Source organism: Ahaetulla prasina, chromosome 3, assembly GCF_028640845.1.
Source record: "Ahaetulla prasina isolate Xishuangbanna chromosome 3, ASM2864084v1, whole genome shotgun sequence".
Classification (NCBI taxonomy): Eukaryota; Metazoa; Chordata; class Lepidosauria; order Squamata; family Colubridae; genus Ahaetulla; species Ahaetulla prasina.
The window spans coordinates 127300066-127315791 of NC_080541.1; the positions used below are offsets into that span (position 1 = coordinate 127300066).

The following is a 15726-nucleotide window of genomic DNA, read 5'->3' on the forward strand; positions in this document are numbered from 1 at the left end:
ATTTCTAAAAATACAATGATTTATTGTTTTGTAAGAGAAGGGCTCAGGGGCTAAGACGCTGAGCATATCGATTGAAAGGTTGGCAGTTCAGCGGTTTGAATCCCTAGTGCTACCGTGTAATGGGGTGAGCTCCTGTTACTTGTCCCAGCTTCTGCCAACCTAGCAGTTCGAAGGAACGTAAAAAATGCAAGTAGAAAAAATAAGGACCACCTTTGGTGGGAAGGTAATAGCATTCTGTGCGCCTTTGGCATTGAGTCATGCCGGCCACATGACCACGGAGACGTCTTTGGACAGTGCTGGCTCTTCGGTTTTGAAATAGAGATGAGCACTGCCCTCTAGAGTCTGAATCGACTAGCACATATGTGTGAGGGGAATCTTTACCTTTAAGAGAGGGTCAGAAGGCTATCTAATTTTCTAAGGAAGTGTGGAGATTATTTAAATGTATACAATTTATTGCAAAGGACATGAAATTTTCAGAGGATGACACCACCATTAAGCTAAAAAGCAATGTAAAGGAAGCCCATAAAAAGTGAGGACATTTTAAAAACATTCTTATTAAAGTGAACAAAAAAGGAAAGATAAAAACAGAAAATCAAGATAACAAGACAATGTCTTTTTTTAAAAAAGAACAAATTACTGACTTTAAAAAAAAATCATTATGCACTTGAGAAGACATATCCCTCTGTGATTATACAGAAAAACAAGTTAAAACATGGCAGTAAGTTAATTTTAATCTGTTTCAAAGGACCAGATCATATTGTGAAATATGGCTCTGAAATCATAGCGTTACTGGTAAAGTGATCCCCAAGGCCTACATTGTTGGAACACAGAAACACTTTCATTTCCTGACTGTCTCCTTGTTAGTCAGCAAAGCAAAAATAGTCACATCATAATGTATGTGTATAAGAAAAAATGTCTTTATATAATGGAAAGAAAAATGTTATTAATAACACATAGGTTGAACTGTTTACGTATTAACATATTGGACACCTGGACAGTTAAAACATATTAACTGTCCAGAAGCAGAAAGGTTGTGATCCAGATGTGCCTAATTCAGAGAAAATTGGAAGTGAACAAATACTTGACTTGGCTCAGAGGTATTTTGCATGTCAAGTTTGACTTGTATTTTGGAGCAAGTGAGCATTCCTCACCTTCAGGAAACTCTTGAAACATATTTGTGTGAGCCTTTTTATTAATTTTATCTCTTTCGTTGCAAGATGAGTCACATGTCTTTTCAAATTTTGAGAGAAGGACATAGCATTCAGTTAGCATGGGAAATGTTTGTGAGCCTGTTCTTTGGCCTTTTTCCATTCATTTCCTTTTTATTTTCATCACAGGAAGGAACATCTAAATTTGCAAATTTGGACAGTAATGTAAAAGAGAACCAGAAGAGAACCCAGAGGCGGCTTCAACTGCAAAAAGATATGGTAACTCTTTCTTTTACATTTTTAATCATGAGATGCTCAGGAGATCCAGGAGGGCTTTATTCTTCTCTTTGAAAAAAAAATACAAAACACAGCTATAGCGAAGATAACTGTTTTAGGATTTACCCAAATACAAACAAAATGATTAAGTTCAAGTTAAATCAAATTCAAATAAAATTAGGAAATCACAATTTCTCACTATGTGAACCAGTATATTTACTTAACTTTTTTTCATAAAGAAAAAAAATACAATCAAAAGGTAATAGTGAACAAATTCCTTAAGTTACTAATGGTAGATGAGTTCCTTAGACCAGAATTTTTGAGACACACTCTTGTAATTTCTCATAGAATAATAGTTGATCAATTACGTTTGAATAATGCCTTAGATACTTCAACAAACAGGTTTGTGTGGAGAAAATTTGAAGTTAAAATTGCAGCTAAAGTAAGTTTCTTCTTCCCTTGAGTTCCATTCTTTAAACTTAACAATAAAAGTTTTTATGATTTTGTAAGATTTTTTCCCTGTTCTTCAGACTGTTAAATGACATATTTAAATCTAATTTGTGTATTGTTTTTCACTTCCAAAAGAATTGCTTCTTTTCCTCTATTCTATAAACATTTTAAAAACAATATAGATAAGAAGACTTTATTATACTTGCAATAATACATTACCAATTTGATCATCACTTTTTCTTCCCCTGTAAAAATAAGGTGACATTAATTTTACAAGTGGCAAGTCATTTTATTTTTATGAATATACTATTTCCCCAAAGCAAATTGCTTACAATGGCAAACAATGTACTGTATAAAGGAAATAATATGCTGGTATAAAGCATAAAGGGAAAGAAACAAAGAGAGGAGAAATGCAAACATAAAAGTTCCTTAATGAATTAGTGAGTAGCCTCAATAAATCTCTCAGGAGAGGCCATTCCACAATATTGTGTTCTATTGAAATAGCTTCATTCATTTCTTGTCGGATTACATTTGATGTATGAATGGTTCATGCAGCTTAGCTCAATCAGCCAGAAAAGCAGCCACTGCTAGGCCAGAATCCAATTGCTCCTTCACAGATGGCCATGTCAACATGGAAAAAATCACGAGGAAATAAATATATATAGGAAAGAACTTAGCATAGATATCTGGACTATAGAGGGCTAAAGATCCCTCAACCACATAGAAGTTTGAACTGGATCCAAAGTCAAAAAGCACTTAATGAATTAGAACTAGGTTTGTTATTCTCTTTATGCTTTCATTCTGCTCAGGGTGTAATGCAAGGCACTGTTCCTTACCTTGGTACTTTCTTAACGGATTTGACAATGCTTGATACGGCTCTCCAGGACTATGTAGAGGTAGGTTTGTAACACTCACTCATGCATACTGAACTAGTTTTGCCTTCAGCATGTATTTGTAAAGCATCATCTCACTAGGCACAGACCAAACACAGGACTTTAATTAGGAAATGGAACAATTGCTAACAGTTATAAAACTGAGTTTACATTATTAGAATCCTCCCCGTTTAAATCCCATGCCTTGAATTAAAACAAATTTAAGGGTAGGTTTGCACAGGTTTGTTCCTGTGGTTAAAACCAGATCTATATGTACAGGATAACAGATACCAGTGTTTGTTGTTTAGACTAACATTAGCAGAATTTCTTCACAAATTCCACATTTTCTTTGGAATAAGTTATATTTTGATTATAATGTATGGAAGCACAGATCTCTTGAAGAGGGACTTTCTTGTGAAAGAAAGAATGACCAAACTGTGTCTTGGTTCAATAGGAGACGTTCAGAAAAACACTTTAACAAATAAAGTGCATGTGTATTTAATTGTGTCTGAAATAATCACGAAGTTTTTTCAAATGTGTTCATTAGGAGAATGATATTAAATGTCATTCAAACTATGAGCAGAAGAGACACACAAAAATGAAATTGGAAATATGTTTCCATAAAATATTAAATAAGTATTGTGGAAAGAAGGAAAGAAGTCATCTGCCACATGAGGGATTTTTGTGTAACGTTTTATGTTTATAGTATCTCAAGACTTTATAGATTACAAAGATATGCAATAATGTTCTAATGCATTAGGTTAGAGCTGTAGTCAGGATCTGCCTCTATGTTGGTATGTAAAAAATTTCTGTTAATAATTGTGAATATAGTACATAAGTGATGAAATGATTGGTTTGATTATTAAGTGGGCTTTACTAGGAGTTATAACCAATAAATAAATTTTACAATATGATGGTAATGGACCCAAAAGGGTAAATACATAAACATTTGGAAACATTCAACTTTTTTTGAAAGAACTGACCTGGTTCTGTTCAGTTTTTAATTCAGTTCTAGATCTTAGCTGCAGCCTCTCCCAACCAGATACCCTTCAACATCATGTCCTGTTTTGTATCTCCTGGAGGGTGAAAATGTGTATATGGGTTATGATTGTTCCATAATGTTTGGATAAATTATATTGTTTTTAGTTATGCTTTTAGTTTTTCATTTCATTCCTGTTTGGAGGTCAGACTATGAGCTTCGAATCAGATATAATTGACTAAGGAATTCTTGAGGACACCAAGTTGTGGAAGGCTGTCTTAGTGCTTATCTTTATGCCCAGAATACTGTGGCTTATCCCTTCTCTTTCTACAGAAACATTAACTTATGAATCAGTCCACCCCAATGCTGTGTTATTCTTCCTTTGGAACTATCCCAAGAGCTTTACCGGGTACTTATGCTGCCAGCTTTGGAACAATAGTAAAACTCGTTACTACTATTCCAAGCTTTGAAAAAGCATAGTAGATCTTGCTTCATTCATGCTTTAACTATATCTTAGTGTTTGATTGTACTGGCTGATGGCACCACACAAGTACTTCCTCTCTATTTAATGAATTCAGTAAAAAAATGGCTCTATGCACAGAAATTCTGGATTCAGTTTTTATGACGGTCCCAAAGGATCGCAGCAGGATTTCTGAATGCTCATTGCTTAGATTCTTTCATGGGGAAATACATGTACAAATGTATTATTATTATTATTATTGTACAAATGCATTTGTAAGAATCTGCTGTTTCAATAGATTAGGAATAGAGACTTACACGAATATTTTGGGAGGCCAAGTAGATTGATCTTAATCAGACATGTGGGCAGAATTTTTGTTGTTCATGAAGTATTCATTTTGAAGGTACAATAATTCCTCCTCCTCCTTTCCCTCCAATGTTAAATTGTTTAAGGATTTCCCATTGCAGTTTTCATGTGCTAATCATTAGCATAATTAAATCATTGTATAGTGTGGGGAATATATACATTTTTTTCAAATTATTGATGGGAAGTTTGGCAGAGAGGCCATGATTGATTGCAGAGTGAGATTTAAAAGCATCTTCATGGAACCAGTCTTGAAAGTTTTGGCCTTTGGAGAAATTTATTCCTTTGTACCCATTTTATTATCTCAATTAAAAATGTAGATTTTGTAACTATACAATCCATTTCTTTATTTTTTGCAGGGAGGGCTAATAAATTTTGAGAAGAGAAGGCGGGTAAGCTTGCATTTTGTTTCCACCATTCGGTCAGAATTTAATGATTCAAAGAAATCTAAGGATTTATTTATTTATTTATTTATTTTATTTGTCACAACAGTATATATAGGCATAAGCATGAAATAACTATACTATATAAAGCATATATATAATCGTAAGTATGTAATAACTATATGAAATTGGATACAATCAAAGGGAACATTAGGACAGGAACGGTAGGCACGTTGGTGCTCTTATGCACGCCCCTTACAGACCTCTTAGGAATGGGGTGAGGTCAATAGTAGACAGTTTTTGGTTAAAGCTTTGGGGATTTGGGAAGAGACCACAGAGTCTGGTAGTGCATTCCAGGCATTAACAACTCTGTTACTGAAGTCATATTTTCTGCAGTCGAGATTGGAGCGGTTCACATTAAGCTTAAATCTATTGTGTGCTCGTGCATTGTTGTGATTGAAGCTGAAGTAGTCTTCAACAGGAAGGACATTGTAACAGATGATTCTATGAATTAAACTCAGTTCATGTGGAAGGCAGCGTTATTGTTTTTAGAGAGAAACAGGAGACAATGTAACTACAGAGTTTAACATTTTAGAATTTCAGGAGTCCCAGGAGAGACAGACTATTGGAATATTAAACGCAATTCCTCTCAAGTACAATTTGACCAAATTATCTTTTTCTTCATATGGTTGGCTGTACAATGTGCCTCCGCATAATACTGTATGTTAAGCACATCAACATAGATGTAGGAATGTTTCAAGATTAGCACTTTTTGTAGGATTCTTCATAGCTTTTCCCCAGAATATTGTGCTGTTACCTGAAATCTCACAAAACTTTCACATTCTCTCTGAAATCTCACAAAATCTTTTGCAAGAAATCCAAATCTTGCAAAAAAGAAAAAACTCTTCCATGAGATTTCACCCATTAATTTTCTTTAAAAAATGAAGATGGATAGATGTCGTCTAGGAAATTGCATGTTGTCATCATCGTAATTATGATAGTCAATGTAAAGATATTTTCAATCAACCTATCTAGGATATATCATTCATTTAAAATACTGATTTTAGAAAAACAAACTCAGTGTATCATAAAAATATTATGGCAGCAACATGGATTCAAGTTATTGTATTTTTTTTTAAAAAAAGATCATTTTAAGGTCAACACATTTTGAAGGTTTTAGTAGTTAATGAAAAATGTCTCACAGTTAGAACATGTTTTTATTCTTGTGAAACCTCTCTAAAATGCAGCAGGGCATTGCTTCGGCTACGTCTTGCTGGCCTACAGCAAATGAAGGATAGCACAAGTTTTTAGGATTTCTGTGGCTGGATGGGCATTGGGCACAATCTGTCCTGCAAATCCAGAGACCAGCTATTCTTGTGTAGAGCTAGTAAAGAGAAGAGAAGGCAAACAGAGTTTCTTTGCCTCTGGAAGGTAGAGATGAGGGCTCTTTTTGCATCCAGCAAGTACAGAGTTAAAACCAATGACTTCTACCCATGTTGAAGATCATTTCTCCCTCTTTTTAACACATAATGTTCCTTGCTTGATGATCTGGAAACTTGGGTGAATGTTTAACACATGTCTTAAGAGGGAGCTACAGGCTTTGTACCAGAGGTGGATTTCAGCAAGTTCTGACCAGTTCTGGAGAACCGGTAGCAGAAATTTTGAGTAGTTCGAAGAACCGGTAAATACTATCTCTGATTGGCCCCGCCCCATCTATTCTCTGCCTCCTGAGTCCCAGCTGATTGGGAAGAAATGGGAATTTTGCAGTAACCTTCCCCTGGAGTGGGGATGGAATGGAGATTTTACAGTATTCTTCCCATGCCATGCCCACCAAGCCATGCCACGCCCACCAAGCCACACCCACAGAACCGGTTGTAAAAAAGTTTGAAACCCACCATGCTTAGTACACTTGCAAAAGTTTCCCGGGTCTTCTGTTATGGTATGTGGGGAAGTCACTTTTGAACCTCGTGTGCTCCACCATTCACCCAAGTTTCCAGATCATCAAGCAAGGAACATTATTTAGGTTCATCTGAAAGTATAGAGGCTTTGCAGTGAGATTATTACATAAGTAAAGGTGGAAAGATTTGAGACTACCCACCATGGAAGAATGGATGAAGATGATGGAATTTGGTGAGATTGCCAAACTGACTTCTTTGATAAGAGAAAATACATTATCTATGGTTATTGTTGACTGGAAAGCCCTTAGATTTTTGCATGTGCATAAAACAGGATTTATGGTTTGATGATTAGGGAAAAAAAAGATTATAAAAAAAAATAAGAGTCATGTGGTAACCACTGACTAAGAGGTACATTTATACTTATAACTTCTGTAAAAAAATATCAGACACTATTTTTAAATATTTTTTGTCATCTTTCTGCACTTTTGGCTTTATTTTCTTTTTTCTTTCTTTTCTTTATATTTTGTTAGTTTTTAAAATTTTAATCAAATTATTTTTTTAAAAAAAGAATAAATGCTTAGTGCCATTCAGAATCAAATTATGTTATGCTTGTCAGTGAACTTGTCATGAGTTTTTCAACATCTCTAATTATCCCACATTCTTCTGCTCTTGACTGTGAGACAGTCTATATTGGGCTTCCTTTTTCCTTATTCAGATTGCTTCTCTTGTTCCATTTTTTTTTCTTCAGGAATTTGAAGTAATTGCTCAGATTAAACTCCTACAGTCTTCCTGTAATAGCTACTGCATGACTTCAGACAAAAAATTCATCCAGTGGTTCCAGAAACAGCGACAATTAACGGAGGAAGAAAGGTATGATAAAATTTTGATTTGTAACAAGCAGATTTTTTTTGCATAATCCAGCTCTTTCCTTATCTCTCTTATCACCTGAGATAAAAGAACAAAACTGTATTTTAAAATTGTTGTGGAATGCACAAGGCATTCAATCAACTTTGGAATGTATACAAGAAACACACATGCTGCTTTCACAGAGAGGGGTAAGTATGACCCTGTACTTATGTGCAATGCACACAAATATGCACGCACACACAAATATGCACACTCACACAAATATATGTGTGCACACGCGGACACAAACACACACAAGGCAAAGCTTTGATCACTTGTTTGGGGCTGCCACCTTGATATTTTTGGACCAGCCCTGGAGAAGTAGAGAGCTCTTCATACCATTATGCAGTGAAGAATTCCAAGTACAGTCCTAGAGAGGTGTATGGAGAGTCTCAGTCATCCAGGTCATGGTTGTCCCAAAGGTGCATTTTTTCAAGAGGCAACTGGACTTTCTGGTTTTTCTTTGAATATGTTTTGCTTTTCATCCAAGAAGCTGCTTCAGTTCAGAGCTGAAGAAGCTTCTTGGATGAGAAGTGAAATGTCTTCAAAGAAAAACCAGAAAGTCCAGTTGCCTCTTGAAAAAAAGCACCTTTGGGACAGTCCTAGAGATGCTAATCCTAATTTGGATGATGCTATCTGGGAGCCTTGTAGCAATTTGTTATTATGAATTCAATATACAAATATACAAGAAATAGTGGTTCAGGTACCAGGAAACCAATCACCTGCAAGATGGTATCCTTTGTACCCTGTAAGACAATGTTCTTAAGTTTATCTTTCTCCTAAATGCTTTTTCCTCTCACCCAAAATCTGATAAATTCACCACCTAAAGCAGTCTATCTTGATCTTTTTATCCCAGAGGAACCCTTGAAATAATTGGGAACAGCTGATGGGGGGTATTCCGGGAGGCCAATCCACCTGCCAATCAGCTTTTTTTTTTATTTTCCTCCCTAAAAGCTAAGATGCATCTTATACTCCGGTGCGTCTTATACTCCGAAAGATATGATATATATATAGAGATATTTTTGCAAAAAATGCAAACATGTCACAAGACAATGAACTTTTAGCCTACCCAACCCATGTTTTGCAGTATTTACCACAACAGCAAAGTGGTTGGCCAACAATTGAGCCATGACACATAAAGATTCCCACCACCGCAAGTGCTAATATTACATAGTGCATAATATTTTTAAAATGCTTTTTTTTTTCAATCATGATCTCACACAGAACCTTAGTTGAGAAAGGCTGAGCTCAAGGTTTATTTTAAGCCTTCTAGACTTTTCAACATTCTTTTGTTAAAACCGAAATGATCGATCAAGGTAGTATCTGTTAATAAATTCTGACTTTTGGCTTCTCTAAAAATAGCCAGCCAGCATTTACAGCAATATGCGGCTATATATAACGTATGAAGTTGTCTTTTTATATCAACTTCCTTTTCCCGTGACATTTTGAGTTTCACTAAACAGGTGCAGCGCTTGTTTTTTTCCTCTTTTTCTCTGATGTTGCCATGGTTGAATTTTAATTGTGAGCCCAAAAGGTTAGATTTCAGTATGCAGAGTAGCAATTGCATTTTATGGATTTTATTTACAGATCTAACTCATTACAGAAAAGCCTACCATGTACATATCTATTTTCTATGGACTGTTGGTTCTCCTCTCTTCTTGGTGCATGTTTGGAATATAAGGCCAGGGGTGCATTTTACTTGAACATTTATTTGTTCCCACTCAGTTCTGGTGCTCAGAATTTCATCTGCTCATGGAGTTAGAATATATTATATTGGAATATAGAATATATTGCAATGGTGGTGAAACTTTTACTCACCGAGTGCTGAACAGGTCCGTTTTCATGCACTTTGCACACACACTGCCATCTGTGCACATCCGTGCACACAACTGTACCACCTGCACATGCGCACAGCTTTTTTTCGCACTCCCGCCGTGCACGGTGCATGCAACCACACCATTTGTGCATGCGCACAGCTTTTGTGTGTGCATCCCACTGTGTGCTGTGCACACAATTGCACCATCTGTGCATGCACATGGTTTTTATGCATGCAATGCATGTGCGTGAATGCCATCTGCACATGAGCATGCTGCACACCAGTACTCTCATGCGCAAATGCATACACATGCGCAGGCGAACTCAGAAGACCAGCTGGGTTCCCTGAATTTCATGCATGTGCCCCAGAGGTCCGAACATCAGTTAGGGCACCCGGCGCATGCGCAGCTGCAGGTGTGTTGGGTGACAGCTCACGTGCATGGAAAAATGGCTCTGCATGCCACTTCTGGCATGCGTGGCATAGGTTCGCCTTCACGGATATATTGTGTGTACCTTGAAAATCATCCATCTTGGGTCATACAGAAGTAGGAGCCGAGGAAGAAGAATAAACCCAAGAAGTATCCTAGTTTCTATATAACACAAAATATATCTTCGAAAGGAGAAAAAAACAACAACCCTGCAGTTATATTTATAACCTATTGAATAACAGTGTTTCTCAGTCTTGGCAATTTTAATACATGCTTGCTAGGGAATTCTGGGAGTTGAACATGTCTTCAAGCTGCCAGGGTTGAGAAAAACTGGAATAACTCATAGTAACATAGCTACTTAATTTGAAGTAATGTTTACATTAGATATAAAACTTTGTTCCAAAGTAAAAACAAAAACAAAGCACCTAGTTTTGGATTTAATTCAGTGATTTAATTTTATGGTAGCAGTATTTTATGCTGTTCTAATCTGAAGGTGATCTCTAATCTTCCAGCTATGCCCTTTCCTGTGAGGTTGAAGCAGCCATCGACACAACCACCACATCCCCCAAACCGCGGAAGAGCATGGTGAAACGGCTGAGCCTGTGAGTTTGAATGGGGAGGGAAGCAGGAGTGAAATGCTACCGGTTCGCTCCAGTCTGAGCAAACGGGTAGTGATAAAAACTACCGGTTCAGGTGAACCGGTAGTAAAAAAAAACTACCGGCTCCTACGAACCAGTATTTCCAACGATCAGCTGTGCCATGGGGTTTAGCTTTGCTAGAAAACAGGAAATCCTGCTTTCTAGCAAAGCTAAATTGTGTGGCACAGCTGATCCCCTCCCCCGCTGTTCTATTTACCTTCCCAAGCCTTCTTTTGGCGCGCACTGCGCATGTGCATGCAGTGCTCATGCACGTGCATGTAGCACACATTTGGTGCACACTGCGCATGCACCGCAAGCAAACTGGTAGCAAACCGGCTCAGATTTCACCACTGGAGTGAAGGTTGGGAGCGTGAAGAACTGAGGGTTGTTCTCTGGAGAGAACATCTGTTCTCCTGGTTCATGGGAAAACTCTGAAGTCATATGCAAAACCACACTTATATCTGTGCAAATGAACTCCCATGTTATTACTGCAGATCCTTGCTGAAAGGAAAGGTGTTTGGGAGCATAGACATTTCAAAAGCTTCCTCCCTTGTTTTAGAGGCAGGTAAACAATTCATCCTATTTAAAATAGAAGATGTCTCTCTAAGCCTCAGGAGGGTTTATAATATTTACCTTATATCATGATACCCAACTGAAATTCATTTGCAAGTTACGCTGTTCTAATCAGCTTCATTCTTCCATATCCAGGGGAATTAATAGTATAACTTTAAGAGTCATTAATTGAAATAAACTGTTTTTCACAGATTTAAACAAAGAAAAATGAGTGTGAATAACCAAGCATTCTACTAGAGTCTCCCTCATCAGCAATAAAACTTGAAAAGCTAAATAAATAATGCTTCCTTGACACTCTCCCTCCCTCCCTCCTTAAATTATTTTATTTAAAGGAATATATCCCAATATCACTTCACTGTTATGGTTAAGTGTTTTTTATTTTTCTACAAACATACCATCATGTGGGAACAGAGTGTCTTACATTTAGTACAAATAAATTTGTACATTTTAGTACAAATAAAACAATATTCTTCATATTTAATACAATTAACAATCTTATAAACTTTTAGTAATAATACAGATATTTTGTTGTAATAATCTTTCCTTAATTATTCAATATTTCAATATATTATTTTATGCCAATATCTGTATTCTTAATATCAGTCCTTTTACTACAAATAAAATCCTACTAATCATATTTGTTGTGTCTAACAGACTTATATAATTCTAATAGTAATATACAGCTTTATTTTGAATTATAATCTCCCATTGTTCCCCATTCTAATTTTTAATTATGTCACTGTTATATTTAATAGATATCCCCTTTCTAATCACATTTTAAAACAAATAAAACAATGTTCATCTTAGTTATGTTTGACGAGTTATAGAATTCTAATAATAATAATACACATGTTTTGTTGAATTATAAACATTCATTATCTTGTTCAATAATTCAATATGTTGATTTCATGCCAGTCAAATTCTACATATTGTTCCTTTTACTACTGAACATTACAACATTACTAAAATGTTGATAATCATATTTGTTACATTTTAACTAACTTATATAGTTATACTAATAGTACACATATTTATATTAAGTTTATAATCTTCAATTTTTTGCTTATTCAATATTTCTATATGTTATTTTTATAGCCACCATCATATTATTCAAACATATTCAAAATTATCATCATTTAAGAATCTGTGTTCCCTTCTTGTTATTAATTCACCTTAAATATATATATTACATTAATCCCCCTTTCTCTAACTTCCAGCCCTATTTTAACTTGTCTCACTATTATTTTTAAGAAGTATTTCCCTTTTTTATCCATCATCTCTCACCCGTGTTAAAGTTTTAATTTTCCATTTCTTAGCTTGTCTCAATGGATCTTCTCTATCTGTTTCCACCGTTTGGCCAATCCTCTTAAATATTTCTTCCTTCTCTACCCTATTCCATTGTCTTAAGTTTCAAATTATCTACTCTTACCCTTGTTTCTCTCCCCAAAAAGACTTCCTGTAGTTTTAGTTCCTGTTAGCTTCCCTTAAAATACTCTCCCCTTGGTTTATTTCATCAATCATTCTTAATTTTTTTATCTCCTTTTTGTTGTGTCTTCTTGCTTGTTGTTTTGTCTGTTCTATTTTTCCAGCTGCTCTTTCAGTTAACTCCTCTTCCTGAGCGTCCTGGTTTCTTTTCTGTCATAATTTCCAGCTTTTCATTTATTCTGTGCATTTTATTCATAATCTTCTCACATCTTCTTGTCAAGGTGTCTTTAATATTATGGATTAATGATGCAATTTCTTCCCAGATTCCACTCATTTTTTATTTTTGTTTTGTTTTGTTTCTTTTTGTCCAACTGTGATGGTTTGGTATTGAAGCAAAATGCCTTTTTTCTATTCCCACCCCACCCTATATTAACAACTAACAATCTGCCATTGCAATCTTTCTTGTGGGAATTTAAATCAAATGTTGCAAATGAAGAATAATTGACAGGAGCCTCAATGCAATTTAGAATAATAAAGATAATCTATATTAGAAAATTGATATAAGGTGTATGTGGTTTTAATGAATTACTATATATAAATATAGATACATATATAAATAAACATGGAAAAAACTCCAACTGCAACCATCACCAATGTTTATTCATAATTCCCAAGGAAACTGACATAGCTGTATAGCTTTCATCAGCTAGGGCTGCAATAATATATTGACTCTCCTGAACAAAATTAGATTACTCACCCACCTGCTTTTTATTTTCTTAACAATACAGAACAGGCATGCACTCCTTATGACCCATCAAGACTCCCATTTTCTTTCAAGAGCACAATAAAACTCCAACATTTTCTACCTGCTGGGAACGATAAATAAACAAGTGGGTTGCTAGCACTTTGTTAAACCTCAGGCAGAGAGCATTTTTCCTGGATGTGCAATAAGTTGACTGGTTGGATACACGCCTTCAATTCACATCTCTTACAACTGTTTCCTGAGTTTCGAGTCTTCTCTGAAGTTACCAGGAATGTGGTTACAAAGAATTATATGGCAGGATTGTACACTTCAGATCTACTTGTCTTGCTTTCTGTGCATTGTCTCCAGTGATGAAATCTGAACCAGTTTGCTACCAGTTCGCTGGCCGTGCATGCGTGCTGTGCCAAGTGCGTGTGGCGCATGTGCATGCATAGTGCACTCCAAACACGTGCTGCATGCATGTGCAAATGTGCCCAAAACACATGCACGCACATGTGCAGTACACACCAAACACGCAGAAAAAGGAGGCTTTGGAAGGTAAGTATAACAGCGAGGGGGGGAATAGCTGTGCCGCATGATTTAGATTCACTAGAAAGCAGGCTTTCCTGCTTTCTAGTGATTTTAAATAGCGCAGCACATCTGATCATCAGAAATACCGGTTCGGAGGAACCAATAGTTTTTATCACTACCAGTTCGCCCGAACAGGTGTGAACCAGTAGGATTTCATCGCTGATTGTCTCTACTCTTCACCAACACTTTGCCCTCTTTCATTTGTTGTGTTGAGACAGCTTATTTCTGGGACCTGATGTGATTGCTAATAGCACGCCTACCAAAGAGCAGCCCAAGTCCGTACCAAGTGGGAGCTCCGGGGAAAGCATGGATTCGGTCAGCGTATCGTCCTGCGAGTCAAACCATTCCGAATCGGAGGACATCTGCATCACTCCTACGGATACCCCTGATGAGGCCCAAAAGAAAGTATGAGCCAGAAAGACCATTCTTTACTTCCAGGAGGAGATATTGGGATTAGAGCAGGGATCTTAAAATCATCACACCATCCTTTAGTGTAATCTCAATGGAGACAGCTCCCTTAAAAATCCAAAGGCCAAAATGAAACCAATATAATGAAACTTTGGGAAAGGTGGATTTATTGTAATAACATACAAGTAAAAAGTTCTTCACACTTTCAGTGCACTCTGTCTGCCTCTCCCCAAGGGGAGGGGAGGGGGTACATCTCCAGTTTGAAAACCCATGGATTAGAGTCTGCCTGAAAACATGGATTGTGATGCAGAAACTTTTCTACCCAACTTTCTTCCTGGTGTAAACATGGGATATTCGTCTGAAACGTATTTCCAATTTTTAACTCTTGTGTATTTTTGAGAAAGGGATTCGGATCCTAGTGGGAGGTGAATGGAGCATCCCCACTGCACTAGAAATCACACCCAGCGGGTTGACAGCCTTATTGAAGGGTTTTCATCTGCTGCAGTGGTGAAACTTTCTGCAGTAGGAGAAAGCCAGATTCTGGTACAATGAACGTGCTCAATGACTTTGTCAACTGATTTACAGGGGGCCCAGTTTACCCTCAATACGAATCTGAAATCATTTTGTCTCCATCCATCTCATCTCTCTATAGAACCAAAGTGAGCAATCTGTGAACTTCCAGATATTGCTGAATTGTAATACACAGTATCTCTCACTATTGGGAGTCTATCTTAGTAATTATATAATGGGTCAAAAGTTTCTGCAATCCCTGGATCAAGTTTCCTGAGACAAGAACAACAAAAGAGCCTTTGGTGGTCTCATGACTTAGTTGTTTGTTTGTCCAACTAGATAACTTCATGCTTACTAGTGAGTGTAGGGGTTTGCTGCTTGTTTATATATAGTAGCTAGCCCAGCTAGTATTCTTAAGAATATGTGGTTTTCTCCTTGGTAGTTCCTTGAGTAGGGCATTGTTTTCTGCTAGATTGTTTGTCAGGTGTTAATCCTTTTTTATCTGGGTGTTGATTGCTGGAGAGGATGTGCCTTGGTCTTTTTTTCCTTCTTAGCCTTCTCATTGTCTCTTTTGAATGCTATGTAAATATAATTTATCTCTACAAGTCTATTGATGGTTGATTCATGTCTACTAACAAACAACTAAGCTTAGAGAGCATGAAGGATTGCACAGTTCAACTCTGAGTTTTATATATATATTCTTTGACTGAAACAAAATGAACAAAAAAGTGATATTTAAGAAAAGTAATGTTTCTGTGTTAAATATACCCCTAAAACTTTATAAAAGGCCCTCCTACTCTACAGGGGAGAGAACTTCAGTTTTTTAAAAAAATCAAAAGAAAAGATTTTTTGAGATTGTAG

The 15726-nt window shown here is 36.4% G+C and overlaps 1 protein-coding gene across 3 annotated transcripts in view; it reads left to right on the forward strand.

Moving 5' to 3' along the window:
- The window catches only part of RGL1 (ral guanine nucleotide dissociation stimulator like 1), a 109330-nt gene that overhangs the window by 85241 nt on the left and 8363 nt on the right, over positions 1–15726 (forward strand). For all 3 annotated transcript variants that reach the window (XM_058175527.1, XM_058175526.1, XM_058175525.1), the window contains 6 exons: positions 1338–1427; positions 2684–2770; positions 4908–4940; positions 7578–7699; positions 10491–10580; positions 14166–14352. In XM_058175527.1, the coding sequence (XP_058031510.1) occupies positions 1338–1427; positions 2684–2770; positions 4908–4940; positions 7578–7699; positions 10491–10580; positions 14166–14352 (609 nt within the window). The remainder of the gene's footprint in view (positions 1–1337; positions 1428–2683; positions 2771–4907; positions 4941–7577; positions 7700–10490; positions 10581–14165; positions 14353–15726) is intronic.